This window comes from Porites lutea, chromosome 8, assembly GCF_958299795.1.
Source record: "Porites lutea chromosome 8, jaPorLute2.1, whole genome shotgun sequence".
NCBI lineage: Eukaryota > Metazoa > Cnidaria > Anthozoa > Scleractinia > Poritidae > Porites > Porites lutea.
In genome coordinates this window covers 13,023,985-13,049,323 of record NC_133208.1, presented here as the reverse complement: position 1 = coordinate 13,049,323, position 25,339 = coordinate 13,023,985, and the positions used below count along the sequence as shown (strand labels likewise).

At 39.5% G+C, this 25,339-nt stretch overlaps 2 protein-coding genes across 2 annotated transcripts; one reads left to right on the top strand and one right to left on the bottom strand.

Annotated features, from left to right (window-relative positions):
- Positions 1–244: 244 nt before the first annotated feature.
- LOC140946019 (metabotropic glutamate receptor 2-like) lies at positions 245–12,224 on the bottom strand. Its single transcript, XM_073395087.1, has 5 exons — positions 11,915–12,224; positions 8,997–9,372; positions 5,764–5,988; positions 2,756–4,826; positions 245–1,662 (listed from the first exon to the last, which is right to left on the bottom strand). Exons 2-5 carry the CDS (start codon positions 9,300–9,302, stop codon positions 1,532–1,534), a joined length of 2,733 nt encoding a protein of 910 aa, XP_073251188.1. The 5' UTR covers positions 9,303–9,372; positions 11,915–12,224; the 3' UTR covers positions 245–1,531.
- Positions 9,730–20,369, top strand: LOC140946020 (DNA-directed RNA polymerase III subunit RPC10-like). The gene is made up of 4 exons (XM_073395088.1): positions 9,730–9,734; positions 15,294–15,419; positions 18,679–18,766; positions 19,811–20,369. Exons 2-4 carry the CDS (start codon positions 15,303–15,305, stop codon positions 19,930–19,932), a joined length of 327 nt encoding a protein of 108 aa, XP_073251189.1. The 5' UTR covers positions 9,730–9,734; positions 15,294–15,302; the 3' UTR covers positions 19,933–20,369.
- Positions 20,370–25,339: the final 4,970 nt, after the last annotated feature.

The window sequence follows — 25,339 nt, the reverse complement described above, 5'->3', positions numbered from 1 at the left end:
AAACACTAACTAATAATCGCTGTTGTACAGTCATTGTTTTAGTGTCGAAAACTCGACGTGACAGTTCCGTAAGTCCAAAATTGATTAACGCGTCAGTTCATCTAAACCTATGCCAAATGCATTAACAGTAGAAATTAAAGGAATATTGAATTATTTCCAAACACTACACGTTCCGTAATTAGGTTATATAACACTTTCTTTCTTTGATTAAAAAAGGCGCCGCACAAAAATCCCCGATTCTGAATGAGAGAATAAACAATGTTTAGGGTGTGTCCTTTAATGACCTTTGATAGAAATCTCTTAATTAAGACAAAGAGCTTAAGTGATTAAACTAGCACCTTCGTTGGTGGTAAAAACAAAAATAAATTGAAGCGCTTTTACATGTGTATCTGCTTTCGAATGTTTATTATATGAAATTTTATTGATTAACCGACTGAATGTTTTAAGGCGCAGTTTGCTTTGGATTCTAGCGAAGAGAAACGCACATTAAATTTCAAACAAGTTCTTCACTGAAGTACGTGTGTTTAAGTAATCATGTGATTTGTTTTCATTTGCATATTTTCCCTTATTTTGATATGCATCTCAGAGGGAGAAATTGTTTCAAGCTGTGAAACCATCATAACTGACACGCTACCTTCCGCAATTGATTCTCGAGAATTCTTACAATTATATCTAAACCTCGACTTTCGACAGAAATAAGAAATTCTATTTTTGATAGTGTTTGATATGCTCATGTTATTTTTTCCCTCAAAAAAAGTCTCTCAGCTGCGTTAAAGCGGCTTCTATCTGCCTAAATTAATTTCCAGGATTATAACTGTGTTAATCTTTGCTTCTAATACATTTTTAATGGCATAAAAATCCACTTTCAGTGTTAGTATTAACCTCACTAAATGCAAGATTGTAGCTATATCCTTGGTTTGCAACCACGTGACAAGGCGGCCATGTTGGTGGTCAATACAATAGAAATTTTTCTCGAAAAAAATAGAAAAAATAGTTTAGTTCCCAGAGGAGAGAATTGCTTTTGACCATGACTACCAACATGGCCGCCGTGACGTCACCTGCAAACCAGCAATAGGGATTTTGAATGAACAAAACCATTTAAGGTGCTCTCAAATTCAAGGCCGAGTTGTTCACTTGAATGCGGGGTTAACGTACAATCTTTTGGTTGGGGCATTGCAAGTAGCTGGTTGAATTACAAATACAACGTCAAAACCAGCTATTAGCCCTTATCTGGCCAGAAAACAAGTACTCATTTCTGTAACCCGTTTCAGGCGTTTAAGTAGTAATTTGCGGACAAAAAAATATTTATAAAAAACCGAGGGAAAAGACGAGGGGAGACTGGGGCAAAAATAAAAAGGGGATGGAACGCCGTTCCCTCTCCCCTGAGTCGATTTTTTCTTTCGTTCTCAACTGTTCTGTCATCGACGCAGGTTGGTTACAGAGGAATATAGAGCTATTTGTGATCTTATTTTTTTTTATTCTACTCTAAGTTTATACTTCACATGGAAAAAATAACGATATTGACTGCAATTCAAATGGCTGTTAGGCGCTGAACCTGCAGAAGGACTGGCTTCGGTGAGGAATTTTTCCTTGTGACTTTGCTTTTTGATATCAGGCTTGGCGTTGGAGGCAGACTGTGTGTTGGGTTACCATATGCTTGACCTAAGGTGACATAAAAGAAGCTCAATAATTAAGAGTTACTGGCGTTAACTGGGCAACAAACAAACGACCCAAATCTGTTTCTAGTCTAGAAAACTTTGGAAAGATTCAGACGGGGGACCACTCAAATTTGCCCTGAAAATGAAGGCATTAGGGGGGGGGGTCGCGAAAGTCATCAGAAGTTATCAGGGGGGATCACTTCAGTGAAGTAACGTTCAAAGGGGGGATCGGCTAAATTTCGCCTTGTTTAGCCCCAAATCCTCCGACGCCCCCCGGCGATAAATAATGACCGGTCCCTAACGCATGTCTTGCTCCATGTAACTGAATCCAGATTCCTGGATCCGTGAAATTTTTGCTTGTGGAATCCGGAATCCTGGACTTTGGAAATCCGGAATACAACTCAAGGAATCCGGAATCCCACTAAGGATTGGAATCCAAAATCCAACTTTCACTGACAAAGAATCTGAAATCCACTTCCTGGAATCCAGAATCCAAGACTGTCTGGAATTCGTTACATGGGGCGACAATGTTACGAGCGTCGATTTCACATCCCGGGAAAACCGTAAAGACCAGAAATATTTCTGGAATGTTATTGTGTTGCAAGAAAAAAGCCAATCAGGCGTGAGAAAACTGAACCGCAAGCAAGAACGTTAATTAGTTTATGGTTTTGTGACTATTTCGCGCGTCCTGATCTTTGGTGTGATTGGTCATAACACTATAAACATTCCTGATATATTTCAAGTGTGCACGGTTTTCCCAGTCGCACTGTAAATGGCTGACCCTACTTTTCATCATTTCTCACATGAGTAAACGCCTGTTTACGCGGAGGTGGGGGAACCCAGGTAGGTGAGTTAACCTGCTTAGATAGGGAGACCCGCCTGTCCATATATTCTCTCATTTTATTTGATCACGTTTACATGATAGGTGGGGTGCCCGCCACATGTTACCTCAACTATCTGGGGCCCCACACCTCCATGTAAACAGGCACTAACTCATTACCTGACCGACGTTTTATTTCAAAAAGTCAATTACAGAATATATTTCCGTGAACCTTCTTGAGCGCAAATTGAATATCGCGTTAAATCGCGTGACTCACCGCTACAATCCTCGATGCTGTAGGATATATTGAAGTCCAAAGATTTTGTCCTCGACCTCAGCCTGGAGTTGCTTCTGATGTTCTTTTCAGGTTTAAATACCGCAATGTACACTTTAGGCATGAAAATAAAAATCAAAATAGTAGTTGCGCTAATTACAGCACTAAAGGCGAGGGCTACTGCTTCAAACCCTCCACCGATTCCATAATAAACAGGCACGAAAGCAATCCATATGACGCAGGTTGTGTACATACAGAAACCGATGAACTTTGCCTCGTTAAAATTCAACGGCGTTTTTCGAGTTCTAAATGCATAAAACGTGCATAGCACAATTAAAACGGAGTTGTATCCAAATAAAGCCACCACACCAACAATGTGTATGTTGCACTTGACAAGTACGAAGTCCTTGTACTTGAAAGAAGATACGGGACCAGGAGGACGGATTAAGAGACCTGTTATTATCATGGCGAGCTGTGGTGCAATTATTACAGCGGTTATGAAAAGCTGAGACTTCGGACTGATAAAAGATGGAGTTTTCACACCGCTGAATATTCTTGCGATTCTGTTGGTGCGGACGAGCAGGGAAGCATAGCAAACACTAAAACAAAGTCCCATTCCAAGTCTTTGAATCGCGCACACGACTTTACTTGGATAGGAGACCATGACAAATGCGAAACTATAGCATAAAAACAATCCAATGAAAAGTACAATCGAGAGTTCATGCCCCGAAGCTTTTATGAGTGGCGTGTCAGCGAATTTAATGAAAACTCCGCATACCAGGGAAGTGGCAATGATGCCAAGAGACGCGAGAGAGACGACGATTGCGATCCACACACTACGGAGGTGTTCTCTCTTTAGTGGTTCACAGCCATTAAAAGTGGCATTAGGGTGCATGCCTTGATCACATGTCTGACACGTAAACTCGTTGGCTACGTACGAGTCATCATCACACTTTTCACATGTCCAACAACATCGTGTATCGCGTATGCGCTTTATAGCTTGTGGACCGCAAGGCTTACCGCATTGCGATTCAATGTAATCTTTCCCCTGCAAAATGCCACTAGGGTCAAACATCAGCTTTCCTTCAATCCAGCTGCCTAACCTCTCGTAGGTATTTTCGCGCGCGTTTCTGTAAACGTAAATGTCATACTTTCCAGCACTGTCACCATTAGCATCAAACTTTACCAGCCCTGTTGTTCCATTAAAAGGAACATTCCGAAGGTACCACAGCAGCGCCGTGCGATCCAGTTTTTTCATTTCGGGACAAACACCAGAGGCTTCTCCACAGACGTTTCTGTGCAGATTGTGGAGCGCATGAGCAAACGATAAAACCGCATCGATGACAAACGGCACCTTAGCGTCAAACCTCTGAAGGACTGAAGCTTGGTCTTCTGAGTCGTTGCATCGGTAAGACAGAGACGATTCGTTTCCTAATTTGCAATCGAAACGCTTCTCCCAGTACTCTTTAAACCAAGGGTTTCGCGAATTATTTAGTGGGCTTAGCTTCGAAAAATAATCATAGAATGGTTTTAGCTGTCCTTCGAAGGTTTGAATCTCAATAGTGATTGCACCATCCGCAATGTCTTCTAAGCCTTCCACGTGACCAAGTCTTGTCCCCCAAAAATCGCTCGCCAACCACACAAACGGTTTTTTGATGCCTCGGTTTTCCGCTCTTTTAGCAGCTTGAAGCATTGAACGCAAATCTTCGGAATTACAAAACATCACCACAACTCGAATGCCTTCTTCCTTACGAAATCTGTCTATCAATTTATCGTATTCTGCCTCGGTGAAGTCTGGTTCCAGAAGACGATGGTCTGCAATGCACACGTTAAGCTGCTCACAAAACTCCTGAAAAATCAACATACCCTGTTCACCGTAGCTACCACGTGAATAAACTGCGAAAACCGCTGTCCAATTCATATGACGGATGATGTCTACCATGGCACGGGCTTGAAAAGAATCTGGTGGAACCGTGCGAACAAAGTACTCAAATCTGTCTTTGTCACTTAATTCGGCGCTTGTTGCAGCATAGCTAACTTGTGGAACGTCGAAGAGACGGAGGAGAGTAGCAACCTAGAAAATAAGGAAAATTGTGGGGGAGGTTCTTAAGATTTCTTTCCGTATATCTCCTGCCAAAAAACAAAAATATTATTTTACGTAGCCAAACTTAACAATGACGTCTTAGAACTCTAGGTGCCTCTCTAACACCGTTCTTCTGTTCCCAGAGTAAGATTTTCACTGACGTAATAGTGGCCATGAACAAAAGTCAAGATACGTAACTACATGCATGACTGCAAAATGATACCAAGCAAAATAACAGACCTTTTCACTGTCGTCGGCTTAGTACCTTACCCTTCGAGTGAAAGTGAAATTGAATGTAAGGCTGACCTTGTTTTGGTACAAACCTCCTATATTTTTTTATAGAAAGCATTTTTAAAAAATACTAGTTAACATACATGTACATCAGAAGAAAACAGGAAGGTCTGTGTCACAACAAGGTCAACTCCAGCATCGTTTCCACGCATCTATAACTGTAAAATGGGGTGTTTCCGAAAAGTTTCATTAGATCAGTTATGCCACAGGATTTCATCGACAGACTCAAAATTTAGTTAGAACTATTGTTAGATAAATAGTACCATGTGAAAGTACTGCTGAAGAGGTTTCGTTTAAATGGTAACACCATAGGATTTCATCTACAGACTCAAAAGTTAGAACCACATACTAAATAAATAGTACCATGAGAAAGTACTGCTGAAGAGATTTCATTTGAATGGTAACACCATAGGATTTCATCCACAGTCTCAAAAGTTCGAACTACATACTAAATAAATAGTACCATGTGAAAGTACTGCTAAAGAGTTTCATTTCAACGGTCACGTCACAGAGTTTCATCCACATGTTAAAATCATAACCAAGGCATATCTCAATTTAAATCAAGAAGTTTACAAAAAGAGTTTTAATAACCATTTCTTAGATTACATAGAGTCTGGCAACATACATAAATACTGACCTGAATGGTTGTGGTGCTAAAGGATGGCCCAACCACCCCTCCCAGGACAGCCCTTCTTTGCACCCTAAAGGAGCTATCTGACAAGCTGCATATTTGTTCGTTATTTGCCAGAGTACCCACAAAGAAGTTCAAACATTGTTCCAAAGCTGTGTTCACTGTTCCACAGTCATCACGAATTTCTACCCCCAGAGTGATATTTGGAAGGAGATGGCTGTTGTTGTTCACCTAGTGAAAAAGAAGTTTTTTTTTTAATCTTTGATTTATTTATTTTAACAAACAACAAATTAAATACAAGTAAAAAGTGACAAAAGAAAGAAAAACCACACACACAAAAAAACAAAACAAAAAAATCACACACATCGAGAAGCAAACAAAGCATTAATTGAGAGGAGAGCAGCAGGCTAAAAGCAAATAGCGACGTTAATACATACAAAGAAGGTTGCATTCGATCTAAAAACCTGAAAATATGACTGACTGAACTTAAAGGCTAGCTGTGAAAAAAGCCTGGTTCTCTTATGCCGCCGATGCACCTGCGACATTGCCCCCAAAACTGCGTGGGATGCTGTTCCAATATGTGAACAGCAGTGGTCGGCAACATTGGTGATCCCAGTCTTTACCGCCGGCATGCCTGCGAAGTTGACTCGAGATCAACTTCGCAGGCATGCCGGCGGTAAAAGGTCTGTGATGGCTGTAGCTGCCGGCGGCGCATGTTCTCATTCGTCCGAGAAGTAACCCAGGCGGTATCGGAGGCTATGTCGCAGATTCATTGGCGGCATATGACACCCAGCCTTAAGGGGGCTATGTCACATGGCATGGATATGTGAATTCTGTGCTGAACTCATCACTCAGTCACTCCTTTACCCATACACAAAACACTCCTGTTGAGTTATGACGAAGATATCAAAGAAATTTCATCAGGGAACACTGTACTGGCCATCATTTTTTTTGGTAATATTTGCAGTCATAGGTCGAAAGCTTAAAAAGTTGACCCAACTTTTTCATGTTTCAATCCATGTCCATCCTTGCCCCCCGACGCAACAGAGGGCAGGAAACAGTTTCAATGCCTCAATATAATCTTAAATAACAAAACTGGACCATTATTTTTGGCATTCAATTGATGCGAATAAAGTTTAGCTACTAAAAAAAAGGAAGCAAATAGAGTGACTTAATTTGCCCCTTCAAACGGGCCAAAATATCGGTGATTTCAAAACATCATCAATCACTACCCGTAAAGAAATATGAGAAATCAGAGCTCATTTATTTACTTTTTTAAACTTAAGTTTATATTTCTCTGTGGCGCAACCCGGGTTAAGCGCTGATCGGCCTTCGAAAAACTGCGCCCTGCAGAACATCTATTGCGCCAGGCTATTGCCAGTGTCTCCTCAAATAACAAGCACTTGAGACGAACCATACGATATCACGCTGATCACTTTTCATCCAGCTTTTCGACTAGTTGTAGGTCTGGCTGACTTTCATTTCCACATATCCTGAAAATTGCACGCATGACCAGTACGCACTGACCTCACCGACACTTTGAGCTCTAAGGCTTTTTACCTCACCCCAACAACGCATAATTTATTACAAGCGGTAGAGTGATCAAACAAAAAATTTGTAGGCCCGGGCCTACAGGTCTATGGGCTGGGTGCGCCCCTGTTTCTTCAAAAAACTTAAAGTTATCGAAAACATAAACCTCGCGCCGCTCCACCCCCGCCCCACTTAAGTTGGTCACAAGTGCTCTTCATGACTCTTTTTAGTTCATCTAATCTCGTTTTCTTTGCTATATTAACTAGTAAGGTGTGAAGGAGGATTTGAAGGAGTATTTACCATCCTCCTTAAAGGTGGATTTCAACTCTCGCCTAATCTTCACGTGCGTACGCATGTAGATTTTGCGCGCTTGAGTTGAACCTCGCTTAACCTAAGTTTACGCGCGGCTTTTCGTAAATCGCCTGTATTTTATTTACGCTTATAGGCTCGTAAAAATTGCACGACGAGGAAATTCACCCCAAATAAGATTCTCTTAGCAAACCATTGATTTGCGCTTGTTTTTAAAACTGCCGTCCGTTTATTAATTCCCTCGCACAGTTGATGTGCGACCTGCCAAAACCTATCGTCAGTATTATATCAATTTGGTTAAAAAAGATCAAAAGTTGTCTGTTATAAAAAAAGCCGACATGTATAGCTCTTTATTTCATTCGCTTTCTGAACAAAAAAAAAATTGACAGGCAAAAACGAAGGAAGATTAAATACACCTGCTGTGACGTCATAACAGCGAAATTAAACGACCCACTGTGCAATGATGACGACAATGAATGGCGAGAAAATAAATTTGAAAAAAGACAATTCGCTGAACTGTACACTAATAGCATAAATCGTGCACTTTAAATTGTTTGATGACTGGAAATTTCTGCGAGGGAAACGGAGACAAGCTAGTTAGGTTGTTTAAATGTTTCCTGCAATATAATTAAGACTGAAACGATAAAAGGATTGTGGAAAATGAAAAAGTGTTGTTTTTGATAAAGATCTGACAATCAAACTTCAAAAATAGCCATTATAAACTTTAGTTCTTATAGTTTACAAATGCAAATCTGCTCATTCAAATCTGCTCACTTGCAGATGTCGTCTGTAAAAATAAAACTCGGCAATAAAAATTTTTTCTTCTTCACATAAGCTCTTGAGAAAGGTGTTGCATTGAAATTGTTGTTTTTTTCCTCAAGTGGTTTCCTCTAATAAGAGGCAGAACAAACCAAATAAAGATTTATTTCAGAACCAGTTTTAAAAGGACGATTTCTAATTAAAAGGTCTACGAGCGCACAAAGCTTAATGAGTGGTGGGGAAAAAATACGTTCAACCAAAAGATAGTCAACGGCTTTTGAAGAAAAAAATATATAACCTAGCTTTTTATAAACAAAAAAAAAATCCAGTGATGATTGCTTGCATCTTTAAGCATCGGCAATGAAATTCCGTGTGAGTAGGTTTTTGTGTTTATCGTGAGAATGTTTTCTAGAGATAAACAAAGAAAGACAAAAATTCATGTATTTATGATGCGCAGACCACCCTTTTTGATATCCTTTTTTAAGTGGCAACTTTAAAACGAAAAGTATTGGTCTTTGAAGTACTTTTTTATAGCGTGTAACTTGAGTTTATTTTTCGGCGCTTCTTTCCAAGGGCATTTGAATTTTACAATAGCGTGTTACATCTTATTTCAGCAATCAACTAAAAAAAAAATCACATACCTGGTCAACGGCGTAGAGCATTGCCTCAACCCGATGAATTCCAACTTGTTCGTTGATCTCGACACAGAATGACGACCCATTTCCTTTAGCGTGAACGGGAAACAGTCCGCCTAGAAAGACATCACCGTCAATTCTAGCCACACCAGACTCTGAGGAGTGCAGCGCGTTATGTGCCAATCTAGGAGGTGATCCATATTGTTGCATTGGAGCATCTGACGAGTGGCTGTTTGCTTTACAGGTGAACACCATCAAAGCGAAAAAGAGGGCGAACTGAAACACAGAGGTGCATTCCTTAACGATCACCATGTTGGTTGCTTAGCTCAAGAAAGGCGCTTGAAGCTGTATTAGAGCTGATTGTAATTTCCTCTTCGAGGATCTATAAAATGTTAAATTCAAAAAAGTAAATTAGCATTTTTTAAATTATTTTATAACATTTTAGGTGGGTTAGAGCTTAATTCCGCTCGAAGCATGTTTGTATTTCCCACTAAGAGTTGACCATGAAAATAGAGATCTCGGGGACTGACCGGTTGGGAAGTTTTCTGCAAAACCCTGCGTTCCCCGTCTATTTGTATTTTGAATACTTAACATGGACCCGAGGTCCAGAAATACCCTCCCTAAAACTCCTTTGATTCCCCTCCAGATACCTTCTTAGTCCCGGAATTACATTTATGATTAGACTAACGAATGGTAATAGAGCAGGTTTTAATTCACAAATCAGATTGCATTTTGATTCGCTTATTTACAATTTCGTTGCACGATTTTCAGAAAACCAATACTTGAATATGACTGACATAGCCTGCGGGCACAGACGTATTTCCGGTCGTCGCTTCTCTCCACCCGAAAATTAACGATGGCTAAATATAGATATGACACGGTACACCACAGGTCTCCCAAGCTCACGTTACGAGTGTGTTATGTAAATTAACTTTCTTACAAGAGAGTCGGTGTCTCGTTACAAGAAACCGTTGAGACTTTGTATGAGAAATAAAATACTGAGGTCTGCGAACGCTAAATATCATTATTCTTACTTTTTTCTATATAATAAATAAAGGAAACTTACCTTTGATGCATTCCTGTGTTTTTTGGTGTGAATTCATTACTATGAACAGATTGACAGGTGTCAACAGTTGCTTGCAACGCAACACCATTCTCTTGTGAGAAAGTCAGTTTACATAACACACTCGTAACGTGAGCTTGGGAGGCCTGTGTTCACACCCCAAAGGAGAGGAGTAAGGATGTGCGCGGCCTTCGGTGCGCGAGGTCCCGAGCTCGATCCTGGTGGCATTACTCCCTTGTTTCCACCCCTCACTTTGCTGTGTAGGTTTAACTAAAACTTGAAATACTCTTCAAACGGAGCATTGATAAAGAGAGGAGACGGGGGGGGGGGGGGGGAGTAAAAATGAGAGTACTATCGACCGCAAGTTTGTCAGTTGAATTGCTGTCATATCGCCGTAACATATGGTTGGATTATAAAGGTATCGAATCGATCCAGACTTTCAAGAATGCAGTCCAAGAATAATACAAGGTGTTCGCGCTTCACGTTAGGTATCCAGTAGCGAACCTAATAAAACAAGCATTTTTAAAACCACTATACCACGTTTGGGGAACCTTCCTCACCCTTTTTAAGTGTACCTGGCCGATTAGCGCTAACCCAGGGTTGAATTTTAATCCGGGTTTCTTTTAGTTCTTTTGTTTAAAGGCGTTTTCTCGAAAATTTACTCTTATATTTTTGGTGCATGCAATCTTCAAATTGTAGACAAAAAGGAGTTATTTTAATTTGCTTTTTGAGCGTTATATCTGAATTAAAATTTTGCACGTAACCTGGATTTTGTTACTCCCAGCTTTGACCAACCCATGCCCGGTCCGAAGAGACACCCTGTGCAAGACGATAAGACACTGAAAACCGTAACACAATGATAACATACCCGTTAAGACCCAAAAAAGCAGTGTCCTCCCCACCCCACCCCCTCGAACGAGAATGAATATGAGCTCGACCTTGAAATTTCAAGCCACGTATGATCCTAAGTCTGTCATTCTTTGCAGTTGCCGACCCGAAAATAATTATAATACGTAAGCGATAAGATTTGCGTGTCAAGTCATGACAAGTGTTTATTTAAAAAGACACACACGAACTTTATACTCTACAGAACACTCTAGTCTAATCGAAAGGACCTCATATCCATAAAGATAAGATGATACCAAGAGAGAATGAGAATGATTCTCCCTTGATGATACTGCGTGTGTTTTGAGTCTCACATTCAGTTAAAAACAATTGTTCTATTAATAGAAATTCAACGCCGGAATGTTCTTTGCTTTGATACCTATACCCCGGATTTCTTTCTGAGGTCGAATAATGCTTGATTGATTTTAATGCACAACCTTCAAGGTACTGGAAGAAATACTACGTTATGTAACCACACAATATCAGCTCTGCTTGATTTAACATCGCTACAATTAGTATCCTTACATGAAAGGAATCGAAAGAAAATATAACCGTGCGGTGTTTAGACGGCTGTATAGATACCCTAGACGCGCACGTATTTTTTCTTGCGGAGAGCTTTCAAAGAACGATTAAGAAAATGTCAGGTTACTTAATTCAGCTGAACAGCTAACCAACACGATAGCTAAGTTGTTGGGAAAGTAAATAAAGACCACATTAAGAAATTATAAAAGCATATTACTTCCACTGACTAGCCCTTTGGATGATCCGGGATCGACCGAAGCTGAAATCAGTAAGGGGTCTTTTCTGTTACCACAGTGAAACCCTCTAAGGTCCTTTTGTCAGTACACTCACAACAAATGGCGTAGAACTTCAGAGGCGAATTTATTCCCCTTTAACCACAAAGCACTGTTTACACTTTCAGCTATTCCATTCTTTAGAGAATCAAGATAAATTTTGTTTAAATATCTGGTCATACCTGTGTGTGCCAGGAAAATGAAGACTTCCTATGACTTCCTAGCGATGTCTGTCGATCGATTTCAGTCTTGCGGATTTCAACCACGAAGTTCTATGTCCTTAAAAACGAATGTCGTCTTATTATTACGCGTAGGTTCATAGACTAAGGACAGCAATTATGAATTCAATTTCGCTCACTGACCAAGCTTTTCAAATGATAATGAGCTAAGACAGCTAACATAAGTGTCGTGTGACCTGACTGTTGTAATTTTTGTAAAAATCTCCCTCAATGTACTTCCGCTGTCGCCTTTTGATCTCGAATTTCCTTCGTACATGCACGTCAAAGAGTTGAAGGAAGTCAAGATAGGGATGTGTCTACGAAGGGGTCTGTGGTCAAGAGCGTCGTATAAATAGTAACTATGCTTGAAGCCTTTCAACCGTGGAATAATAATGTTTATAGCCGCGACAAAAGATGTTTATGTTTTTATAAGCAGGGGTGATAAAAGTCAATATCCATGTTTGTTTGCCCCGTATAAAATTTCTTAGTATTTTTCGCTTTCCAGTCTACGCAAAATTATAGGTCCCTTAGAACAGGCCCTTTTGGGAGATCGAGAAGTGATTAGAATGTAAACAAGAACACAAACAAAAATTATATGTTTTTCCAGACGTGCTTGCATCTGCTTGGTCCTGTCTGTATTGAATCTTCAGGCCATTTGTGTGGGACGGGGAGCTAAAAGTATTGGCCCTGATCAGAGCTAAGTTCAGTCAATCGTGGCGTTTCACTTACGTAAATTGTTCCAGAGATAAATATTTACATTTCCCTTGTTTATGAAAAGCAAAGCACATTGATACCGGGGCACCCAACGTCAATTTTCAGAAAATATCTCTTCGGAAGACGATTTGAGATCTAGAATTTTCGGAACATTTGTTGTAAAATTTCTTGCTTGCCTGCCTCTCCTAGGATTTTCGAACATCTAAAAAATGGTATGATTGCCCATTTTTAACGGATTTTTACCCTAAAAAGGTCACCTAGAATTTAATTTCGGGAGCCTTTTTCCTGACTGAAATTTTCGAAACTGAGGTAAGTTTGATCCCTATAATTTTCGGATCACTAGACTTTCAGCTAGGAAATATTAATCCGAACAGATGAAAAATTTTTAGGGGATAAAAATATGCCAATATCTACCGCCGTTTAAATACTAAAATACGTTTAACAATGCCATGTTTAGGTGATTTTGAACTATATTGTCGTTGGTTGCCCCTGTTTGATATAAGCCCTATTTCTGACAGTAAAATTATGTTTGTTTCCAGTCCAAAATAAATATATATATATTATAAATTTTTTATAACGACAAGGCTTTCATGAAAAATGAAATCACGTTTAATTAATACGTAAAAGGGGCTAAAAGGAATAATCCTTTAGATAAACGGTGGACCCGGCCAGCATAAGACATGTACCTTCTCCATGTGGGACATGCAGTTGTATCTGTTTTTTAAAAAAGTAGCCTGTACATAGACCGTGCATTCTTCTTTCCCCATCCCTATCCCCTTGCGCTAGCTATCATTTAATTCCCCGCTGTTTTTATTTTTATCGCGCGCGCTCGGCGGACTTTTCGAGAAAATAGAGGGTCTGTGAACAACCTAAAGAAAGGGTGTAAAACTCGAGAGGCGCTCAGGGTATGGGGTAATGTACTATGAAAACCAAACAACAACAACAATAATGAACTTCAGTTTTTAGCTCGCGAGAGCAGATTTCTTGCTCTTTAGCAGACTTCCTATCCCATCCTATAACTCCTATAAACCTTCTTAGAACAGAAATGGTTTCCTCCTTTTCCGGCTAATGTAATACAATTAACATCAAGAACACATTTGCGTCTCGTCTCTCTGGTCTCTACACATCCGGACATAAGTTGCAAATTTTAAAACCGATGTAAACGTGTAAGACGGTGATGCTTTGTTAGTTAGGGTTATGGGGCGTAAAGAGAAACGCTAAGTTCAGCTGTAGCTGCTTGAATTGTTTAAGCGGCTGCACATGGCCGAAACTGACGCCGATGATGAGGAGGAAATTGTATCGAGGAAGTAATTGATAGACGATTGGTGAAGATTTTTGGATGGGGGCGGGGGCAAATGTCGGTTCAGTAAATTTCGGGCTATTTTTACATGTTACTTGTCAGTTCATTTGCACTTAATATTTATTTAATCTATTATAAAGACCAAAATTTAGGAAGCACACACTACCAAACTCCACATTGCTAGCCTGTTCCAAGCGTTCAGATAGTGGAGAGCGACGCAGAGTAAAGAAAGCGATGAAAAGTAGAGGGGACTGGGGAGAGAGGTGCGGGTTCCCTCTCTCACCTCTCCCCCTCCCTCGCTTTTATTTTTTCGCGCTCCTTTTCACTTCGCACCGCTCCCCACTATCTGAACGCCTGGAACAGGCTACCACATTGCCTGAAACTAACGCATCAAGTCACCATGGCATAGCCCCTCGCAGGCGAAAGGATCTCACTTGCGATTGACATGCCCCGTCGTTTACAGTGTCGAATACAAAGGTTATGTTCTTGTTTGCCCAAATTTAGTTAGAAGTAGATTCTTTCATATATCAATATTAATTATCATTAGTTAATCAGGGGCGTGATCGTGATGAAACTGAATAACAGGAAATAGGACAGGAGGCAATACTTACAAAAATAGATCTAGTAGTGTATTGGACAAAATAAAGGAATACAGCTAAGAACTGCTGACCACGACTGACATAAAACCAGCTTCAGTGCCAAACTAAACGCGTGTTCCGACATATGGACGGAAGCTCCGTCCTCCACCTCCAACACCTCTAACCCCATCCAACAAAAATGTGCTGTGTTTTTCTTCCTCCATGCAGTTAAGCACAGCAGATTTACGAAAAGAGAGTCTGAGATCCTCTTGTTTTTCCTTTTTTTAACCCTTTCACTGCCAAATCTAGCCAAAAATTGCGACCAGATTTCCAAATTTCATTTCATAACATTTTGGAAAACAAATAGCACCAAGTGTGAGTTCAGGGAGAGAGCTTTCATTTGAATGGTCACATCATAGGATTTCGTCCACATACTGAAAAGTTAGAGTCACCTTACAAAACTCTATCAAACACTCTGGCAGTGAAAGGGTTAAAAAAAACATGCAACAGGCTCCGCAGTGAAGGAAAAGGCAAAAACGGGGTGAAATAGCCAAAAAAAAAAAAAAAGAAAAAAAAAAAAGGTCGGTTTCACCCTGTTGTATGCATTTTCCTCCCATGGGATATTAGCACCGGCTCATTTTCATGAAAGTTTGGTCAGCGGTAAACCACAAGGTTACATTTGGTGTCACATACATGAACATAGTAATGATTTCTTAGCAATTGCACTTTCAGTGTGAGTTTTACTCTTTAAGTTGTGAGAATGCTGTTATTTTGTCCAACCTGCTCTAATGTTTTAACAGTAGAGGAAGGCTCAGGGCCTTCACTTTATAGATTTGCTTGTCAAACCTGTCCGTACGTTTATAACATCACAAAAAAGGTAAGGATTCGTGTTGGAATGCTTCATATTTTACGGGGGGTGACAGCTCTAACAAGGGCTGTTTCGGGAGAAAAACAAATTTATTCCGGGAATCTGGAGATTTTGCCGGGAATCGGGAAACCTGGGAAATTTTTCGGGAAATATGAGATATTTTCGGGACATTGAGCAAAGATTTGATATTACATGTTATCAAACAATATATATATATATACAGTGATATGCACCCAGTGTATGCGCTGTATTCTATGTATTTTGACACTTGAAAACGGCTGCACTTGCCATGATATGAAAAGACCAATCAGCAGTGTTTCCAACTAAAATAGCATGAAGTTCGAGTGCGATTGACCACGTGCAATCCCCAGCAGATTGACACAAGAACCGTACCGGTGTAAGGCACATACTATCAGTTCACACCAGATCCCATCATTCTTTAGTTCAGGGGTCATTTTTACGCTGCACGTTAACGAGTTTTAAGAGCACATTCCACTGATTGCATACTGGAAAACTTGAAAGAAGTGCGTAAGAAGTATGTAAGTACGTAAGAAGTATGTAAGTATGTAACCTTGTTGAACACAAATGAGGCCAAATGATCTCGTCGGAGTCCTTCTGATTTTGCTCGAAAATCCCGAATCCCGATCAATATGCATTCGGGATAGGAAAATTTCAGATTTCGACAGTTGTTCTGAAAATTTCAAATGAATTCTTATGATCCTTATACAATGACACCACACAGAGTATACTTAGCTGAAAGTGATATCAAGAGCAATTTCAAAAACCACACATCTTGTATAAAATAAAATTGACTACTTCTACGCGAAGTCACGCCAATAAAAATAAGCATAAAAAGGACAATTGATTTAGAGAACATTTTGGACAGAATTTGTCCTCTCAGAACACTAGAAATGGCATTTCAGAGCACCAAGATTTCAAAATTTTCTGGGGGAGCATGCCCCCAGACCCCTAGTGGTTGGCCCCTTCACTGCTCGCCTGATTCATCGGTGATTAAAGAACAAAAAAACATGATTTTATATACTTAAAAAGTTTGACAGTCTTTCTGTGTTAACATGATACCCTCTAAAAGAAAAAATAACTAAGGTTAGATAATTAACAAGTTACATAATTAACAAGAAACTGCACAAAAACTCTAATCAAAATTTTAATTTTACTTGTTAAAACAATTTTGGGAAGTTAAACATTTATGGGGAATGTCACCGAAAAATTCGGGAGGGTCGACGAAATTTCCGGGAGGACATAAAGTTATTCATAGGACTGCCCAAACAGCCTTTGTTAGAGTTGTCACCCCCCGTATATTTTCTAGAACCTTACCGCTGGATTTTTTCTCGGTAGTCCTGTCAGTTCAAATCCTCAGCCACGCTTGTAAAATAGCCAACTGGTACGCCTCCTGCCAGTTGGGATTCTTAACCTTGTTATGTTCCATTTGAATTATTTTTTTCATTAATATCCCTGAAAAGCCCCATAAGGGGAGAGGTCGAGAGGTCGATAGATCATGAAGGTAACGGTATAATAATGGCGGTATATATATCAATTTAATTGCACAAAGCCCTCCCAGCTATTGAGGGTGTTTGCGTGGCTGGCGAAAACATCAAAGTCTTAAGTAGTGCTAGAAATATAGGTGTAACCTTTGATTCTCATTTCAACTTGGAGAAACATGTTGTGAATACCAGCAAAACAGCCTTCTTCCCCTTATGCATCAGTCAATTCCAGCTGCGCCCAGCCCCCCCACCCCGGGCATTGGCATTTTTTTTGCCTTGGATGGTAAATTCCTGGGGGTGGGGAATCTTGAGCTGTCAAATCCCCCGGTGTGGGGACAAAAAAAGAGGTCAAATACCCCATCCTCTGTCAACACTGCAACAGTTTTCATTGATCGCACTGTCGAATAGTGCCATTTTAAGCATTTTAATGCTCAACTTTTTGTTTCAATTAACGTCTTCCTTTGTGATAGCGCTAGGATTCTAATGATTCTAACGACGACATGCACTGGTTTATGGTTTTAGTATTGATATAAAATTATTGACATTAAATTACATGTAATAGAGCACTGTAAAGTTATATGTTATCAATAGTTTTATAAATATGAAAGGATGTTCTTCAAATAATAATATCAACAGAAATTTGATTCAATAACCAAAAAACGTGGATTCACATTGATAGCTCCAATTTTGCTATGTAATTTTGGCTTGATAAGCAATGAAGAAATGCATGTATAAAATCGAGAACATGCCTTTACAACCTTCTTCAATTTAGTCCTGTCCTTGACAGATGAGCCAATCTGCTTTTTTTCCAGCAAAACCCTCTGTGTAGTTATATTCTGATAGGAAACCGCATGTGTGTCAAAAGCTTGGGAACGGCCCCGGGGTTGTCAAATGCCCAGCCCCCGGGCAGTGCAAAATTTGCAAATGCCCCACCCCTGGGACTGACAAGACAGGCAAATGCCCCTGCAATGCACTTCTGTATGGGTTACCATGATCAATTCTCGATAGACTACAGTATGTTCAAAACTGTGCTACTCACCTGGTGTCCAGAACTCAAAGCTCAGAACATACATGTATAACACCAGTACTTCGTCAATTACCCTGGCTACTAATCAAACAATGAATAGCATACAAAATACTACTCCTTATGTATAACGCAATGAATGGCATGGCTCCGAAATATATTGTTGATCTTCTTGACTGCTATAACCCAACAAGGCAACTAAGATCCTCTTCAAGCAATCCCATTTTCATTACAAAAGTCTAATCTGAAATCTTATGGAAATGGGTCTTTCCAAGTGGCTGCCCCCAGACTTTGGAATGCTTTACCTAACAGCATAAGATTAATCCAATCCCTAAATGTTTTTAAAAACAAATTAAAAACATTTTCTTTTGAAGAAGCTTCTTATTAGTTATATTTTATATATTTTTTTAGCAATCGTTAAATAATTTTATTTATTTATTTAATTTTTTTATTGTTGCATTGTAAAGAAACATTTTTATCGTAAGAGAAATTGTAATAATTATTATTGTAGATTTTTTTAAAGTTTAATCTTGGTATTTTTTACTGTTGTAAAGCGCCATGAGCTTGTAGAAATGTTCCACTACATGAATATTCTATTATTATCATTGTTATTAATATTTATTGTGATTGTATTAAAAGGTTCAGTTTTTGATAGTACCACAGAACTAAATCGTACAAGCTTTTAAAATACATTCTTTATAGTAAAGAAAGTTCATGTTTAGACTGATTTCTGTTGTATCAGATATCTAGCAAGAAGTACCCTAAATTAAAGGAAGTTGATGATGTATTGGGTGGGAAAGAAGCTTGGGAGAATGTGGACTCTACAGAGGGTAAGTGATAAAAATCTCCCCTTTGAATTCAGAGGTATAAGGTTAGAGAGGATGGGGCCAATGGCTTCTGTAGCCTTCCAGTGGTACCACCTTCTGAACTAATGTGGGGTCTTTTAGTAATGTCAGTCAGCTTCTCACATGGGTTTAAACCTGCAACCCCCATTTAGAAGTCAGGCACTCTTCCAACTGAGCGAAGCAGGTGATTTTTAATGTATACTTTCGGTTATAATGCACATTCAGTCGTAAGATGCACCCCAAACTTTTCAATACAATTTCACAAGTTAAGAAACTGAAAATTAAGGAAACGCATATGGCTATAAGCTGCAACTATGGCCTTTGGTGATGTTCAATTTAATTACAACAGTATAGTTTCCAAGGTTGCCAATTATCGCCATTCACCTATGTGGACAAAAGTGGAAAAGTAACAGGAAAGCTAAAAAGTCATAGGTATTAGAAAGGAAAAAAATGTTTTCTAAAGCTGTGAATACTTAGTGATCTATTTTTAGATTTATAACTGAAAAAAAAAGGTACTTCTGTTTCACCTACTGTAGCAAACTTACTGTTCATACCTTTTCAAATTAAACTTACGTAGTCCGCGTAGTCTAATACACAGCCGTTCTAGAGCATTGCGTGACGACCCTAAAAACAGCTGTGTAGCAGACTATTGCTTGCGCGAATCACGAATATACATGTAACCATGCCGTGTTGTGTTACAGCTTATGTCTTTGTAAAATTATCGAGAAATCAATCATGGTTGAATCTTTTGTTTTCTGTCCTGCGAGACTCGATTCTTGATTCACGCAGGAATCGAGAATCGCGAATCAAGTCGAGAATCGAGACTCGCAATGGACTGTCAACTTACTTTTGAACGGTACTGTACCTTTATAATATTGACACCCAAAGGCCCCCTGTTGGGTTGTTTTGAATAAAGTGTGTATTGTGCTTGTGTGTTTGTAAAGTTGGTAGCCACAATCCAAAAAGAGAATTAGAACCTTTCTACTTACCAAACACTAATTGCTGTGTTTTAATTTTTATAATTAACAGAGCGCTGTCCTAAGTGTGAACACAATAGAGCATACTTTATGCAGATTCAAACACGATCGGCAGATGAGCCCATGACAACTTTCTACAAGTGCTGTGGGTGTGGCCATCGTTGGAGAGAATGAGATTTCAAGTATTCATTTTGATGGTAACAGTCATTTTATCATGAATTAATGTCCTGTCGGGAAAGATGTAGCCTTGATTATGAGCTCCTCTTTGGAAAATAAATGTCAGCGTTGACAAAATTGGAACCAATTTGAGCCCACAAAGATGGATGGAAGGTACAGTTGATGGGAGATGGAAGGAGGTACAGCTGTGCCCATTGGGCAAGTACATGTACATGTAAGCGTTAAGAAATTACTTGCCCAGCAAGAAAAACTACTCGTCCCAGACTACTGGATGGGACTTTTTCGAGCTCTGCACTGGAACAAACCAGATAAATGACAGCAAAGAACTTGAAAAGTCATTGTCCTTTTTGCACGATATATTTCTAAGTTATTTATTTCTACACCGCTTTAAAACGAGCTACTGTAGCAGAGCTGATCAAAATATGTTATTTTTATTTACAAGCTGGAAGTCCTTTAAAACCTTTTAACCTCTATGAGGTAGAGTGTCCAGCATTTAATTTCTCCGAAAAAAAAGGAAAAGGGGTAATGATCAACTGGTGAAAAAGGTTGATTGACTGTTGATTGTTAAACAAATTCTCCTTACAAATACAGTAGGAAGTGTTGGATAACAGTATGGAGAATACCCAAACTAAAATCTTGCTTTTAATCTTTAACACCCTAGAGTGGCCAAAATGAATTTTTTCTTAACAGTTCCAATAAACAGTCTAGCGAGAAAGTTATGAGCATTAACAAAATGATCATCAAAGAAATAATGCTTTGATCTTTTATCGAATTCTCTCAACTCATTCCTTAAAAAAATGTATGGGATCAGTGTGGAGAATTGGTATGTGGATATTGGGGCTCAAACGGATACAGAGTGTTTGAATAAAGGAACGATGTTTGAGCCGTATTGGTTTTACTTGTAAATCATTATTGAAGTCGAGTGGATAATGCCGCCACAATGTTCGTGAAGTGTGACCAATCGGGCTAGCGTTTTTTAACGCAAGTTGCCAAACTTTGAAGAGATGACTACATTTATCATTAATGTACATCCTGTACAATGTAGCTCCTCAGAGATCCAGGTTGGTAACTTCGGGCAAGCTGAATAGTCTGAGTAGTTAATTTCCTCGCACCTTGGAGATACAGCGTTTGTTGTACTCACTGTCATTTCTAGCAGTACAAGAAACAAGAAAGCTTTCCCATATTCTTGACTTCGGACGTTATTTCTTTGGCCGTGTAATGTACTAATATATTTAACCTCTGCGAACCGTTAGGTACTTTTTAAGACTCCTAAACACCTTCCACGATGCCCTTAACATATTAATTCCTTTTTAACTTGTTAATTCTTTTTTCCTTCGATGTCTTGACACGCTATTACTTGTTAGACTTATTTATCCACTCCTTAATTTCTTTTTCTTTGTCCTGCGATAAAAATCCTTTATGGTTTGCAGGAAAGCGCTGAATACCGTTTTGAATGAACAGGCAATCGTCCAGGTTTTTCTGCGGGCCAATGCAGGGAAGTCCCTTGGTATTTTTGCGCACGGCACGCTTTGTTCGCACCTTATGAACTGGATTTCGTTTTGTTCCCGAATTGTGTGAACTAACTGCCCGCGGAAAACCATCGTGTTCCGTTTGTCCCTTCTCAGACCCTAGTAATAATGTGGGTGTTGGTACGTACAAGGAACAGCCTAACGCGTCCGTGTGAACTTGTTCCGTGTTTTGCTCACCTATATCAACAGTGCTGTGCGCTTTGAGGGTCCGCGACGCGTTAGAAGCGTTCGAGATGGATGCTGCGAGAATAATCGGTAAATGAAGCGAGGCGTTGTCGTTTGATTTGCTGAGGAGTCCAGTATCCGTATGAACATGCCCTCTTTCGTTGTTAGCCACATGCTCGGCGTGGGACATCCACAGTAGAGGGCTAACTTCTCGCATTGAGCGATAACTGCTTAATGGCGGCAGAGAACTATCGATAGACGAATCCTTTTGAAAGCGAAACCATCGGTAACCCTTATTGTAGTCGTAATTGGACATAACCTCTTCCAACCTTCACAAATTTCCCTCAAATTTGTAGCTTGCTGAGGCTTGTTTTTCTTGGCGAGAATGAGCAAAATCAATTACATTTCCTGTCTCTATTACAAAAATATCGAGGACGTATACAGCTTGTCATAGAAATACGATTGTTCATTCGCGGCAAATATAAAATCAATTAGCGTTTTATAGACAAACAGGTTTTGTTCATTCTTATTGTAATGACAAAAGAGGTATTAAGAGGCTTAAGTTGTCTGCTCTTTTCTTTACTATTCTGATTCGTGGCTGATTGTTGGAGGTGTTTTGGCTGTGTGTTTATTATGTGAGTGACGTCAGAGACGGGGCTCCATGGTCTGTTTCGCTTCTAGAGACAATTGTGGAAACCTTCATGTACAGTGGTTTTATCAGGGACCGTAAGCAACGACGACGACAACGAACAGCATTAACGTCACTAACAATTGGTTTTATGAGCAAAACAACTGCTCTGCACGTGCATTACGCTTTTAAGTACATTTCTTTGACGTCCACTGCACGACTACGACGTGAAACCTCCCAATGCGACGTTTTATGGAGGACGAGGACATACTACGACAAATTTTCTCTTCTCTATTTGAACATGGATAAAGCCCTTAAGAATTTAACTCCAGGAAAAGTCGCCTAAATTTGACGAATTGAGCGGTTCCAAATAGACGCGATAAAGTTTGAAAGGACGCAAATTCAATTTTTCGTCAGTGATGTTTTCACTGCCGTTTTCGTCGTCGTTGCTTAAGGTCCCTGGTATTGTTTTAGCGTGAACCATTCAAACCATGGTGTGAACACTCAAATGTACCACCGTAAATTCTCTATTAAGCCTTCCATCTCAAATAAGCCCCCCCTTTTCAGGGTATGAAAGTTAATACCCCCCTCTATTAAGCTCCCCTTCCCCTCCCCTAAATATTCTTCACTAACAAATGGCAGGCTGTATTAATCAATCACGACTGTCAAACTTCGTGTGGACTGATCCAGGATGGTTTATTTACCAACTAGAAGTTTTGATCCTTGGCTGCATGACCTGCAACTTCTTGTACTTGAGCTTTTCCACTTTGTATTCTAGGTCTTTATGGAGAACTGATAGTTTCCAGGGGCACCCAACGAGAATATAGTTCAAAACTACTTAAACATAGCATTGTTAAACGTATTTTAGTATTTAAACGGTAGATAAAGGCACTTTTTTTATCCCTTAAAAATTTTTCATCTGTTCGGATTTCCTAGCTGAAAGTCTAGTGATCCGAAAATTATAGGGATCAAAACTTACCTTTTCGAAAATTTCAGCCAGAAAAAAGCCTAAAAATCTGCTAAAAATGGGCAATGATACCCTTTTTAGATGTTCGAAAATCCTAGGAGAGGAAGGCAAGCAAGAAATTTTGCAACAAATGTTCCGAAAATTCTAGGTCTCAAATCGTCTTCCGAACAGATATTTTCCTAAAATTGACGTTGGGTGCCCCTGAGTATCGTCTTTTCTAGATTAAATAAGCGCCCCGTCTCTATTAAACCCCCCTTTGAAATGGGTTTGAAATAAATAAGCCCCTGGGGGGCATAATAGAGGATTGACGGTATTTATTCAGTCTGTACTTTTGGACGAAATATGAATGAATCGCAAAACCTAGCCTGCAGGGCAAACGTATTTCTGGGCGGGCAAAAGCTGCTTGTTTATGTTATATCTGTAGCCGCCATCTCTTCTCTCTTTTTGAGTTTCAACGTGGCGCTTACGCGATCAAAAACATTTGCGCACCCAAAGAAAACGCCTGCACTGCAGGCTACGCAAAACCCGTACGTTTTCTGCACTTTTTCATCTGCCATAAATTGCATCTGTAGACCTTTTTACAGACCGAAATGACAGCCTTTCCCTACCCTTTCATATACTTGAAGCTTGAAAAAGGTAACACTTTCAGTCGGAGCCTCTCCCGGCCTATAGGCCCTTGTAGGGAGTATCCCCTCAATGTAGTCGTGGTCTGTCGAAAGATTTAATTAAGGGAACTCAACTAAATGAAATCGTGTTAAATCGTGCCGGATTCTCAGGAACAGCTGTTTCAGCTCTTTAGGCTTCTCTGACTGACCGATCTTCCGCGATAGTCGGCCAAGATTTATAGACATATAGATATTAAGTTTTAGATTGAACTCTGACCTTATTAAAACAGAAACTAATTGAATGAAATCAAACGAGTCTGGAAGAAATTAAACTGGAAAGTCTGTTGCATCATTTCAAAGATAGGAAAGAAATAGTATTGATGCTTTTGTTGACTGCGATTAATTTTGCCTTCGCAAAGAACTTGATGGTAATACAGGTTAACAAATAGTTTCGAAGTCGCGCTGCCGTCAGCGTTTAGCCAGAAGATGTCGGTGTTCAGTTATGTGATATCGATTCGAAGGCTCCTTATTTATAGGTCCTCACACACTGCATATGGGCGCCATACGTCGAAAATGACAAAACGCGCTCGTGCGCTTCTGCACATTCCGCTCATCCTGTTTCCTCGAAAGTCAACCGAAAAAAAGCGCTTCATTTGAGTGTCAATGTACTTAATAATATCAATTCAGCTAATTTTCTATGGCGTTTTACAATCATTATGCCCACAAGGTAAAAACTAAACGCTAATAATACCGAGATAAATTTACAGCTCTTAAAAATATAGGTAAATGTACAAGAAATTATAAAAGTTCAAAGTCTTAAGTTCAAAAATATTAAGATAAATTTACAGAGAATGAAAATGTAAATACGTGTATTATAAATAAAAGTTTAAAATTATAGGTTTCTTTAAAACAAGATAAGTTTTCAATTCTCCTTTTTTTTAAGAGCTATTGATGGAGATTTGCGATTGCTGAGATATTCCATAGCCTTGGCGGAGCAGTGCTGCTGAGCACCCAGTCTCGAGTTCTTAGCCAATGGAACGTACCATACGTGACTCAGAAATCACTATTGTATTTAATTACTAAACGTATGAAAGCTTTTAAAAAGCTATAGTGGCTTTTGTTACTTTGATATTGATTCTATTTTAAGTAAGGTAGCTGTTAGAGGTAAACAGCGGAAATTCTAACCTAAGCCAGTAACCTTATGCTAACTGCTGGCAGTGGATATTGCTTGCTGTAAAATTTGCAATAATTAATAAACAGTTGAAACAGTTATGTAACTTCAAGTTGTTTTGATGTTAACGTAACTCGATTTCGCCTTTGCATGGATAGATTCACTTGCCCTCAAGGAGGGTCTGGAAGGGAAGGGTGTATTCTCGGAATCCGGCGGTACGCGGTATAACCGAAATACAGTGCGGCGATGATTCGGGAAAACACAAAATTTGTTGACGGGATACGGGATTTGATCGCTGTTCGGGAAGCGGGACTTGGCAAGGGTTGCAGTATCGGGAAA

Coding starts and splice junctions, on each gene's coding strand:
- LOC140946019 (XM_073395087.1), bottom strand. CDS start 9,302: ATGGTGATCGTTAAGGAATGCACCTCTGTGTTTCAGTTCGCCCTCTTT. Junction 4,827..5,763: donor TTAGCACCACAACCATTCAG/GTCAGTATTTAT, acceptor CTTATTTTCTAG/GTTGCTACTCTCCTCCGTCT. Junction 1,663..2,755: donor CAGCATCGAGGATTGTAGCG/GTGAGTCACGCG, acceptor ATGTCACCTTAG/GTCAAGCATATGGTAACCCA.
- LOC140946020 (XM_073395088.1), top strand. CDS start 15,303: ATGCTGTTATTTTGTCCAACCTGCTCTAATGTTTTAACAGTAGAGGAA. Junction 15,420..18,678: donor TTTATAACATCACAAAAAAG/GTAAGGATTCGT, acceptor CTGTTGTATCAG/ATATCTAGCAAGAAGTACCC. Junction 18,767..19,810: donor GAATGTGGACTCTACAGAGG/GTAAGTGATAAA, acceptor TATAATTAACAG/AGCGCTGTCCTAAGTGTGAA.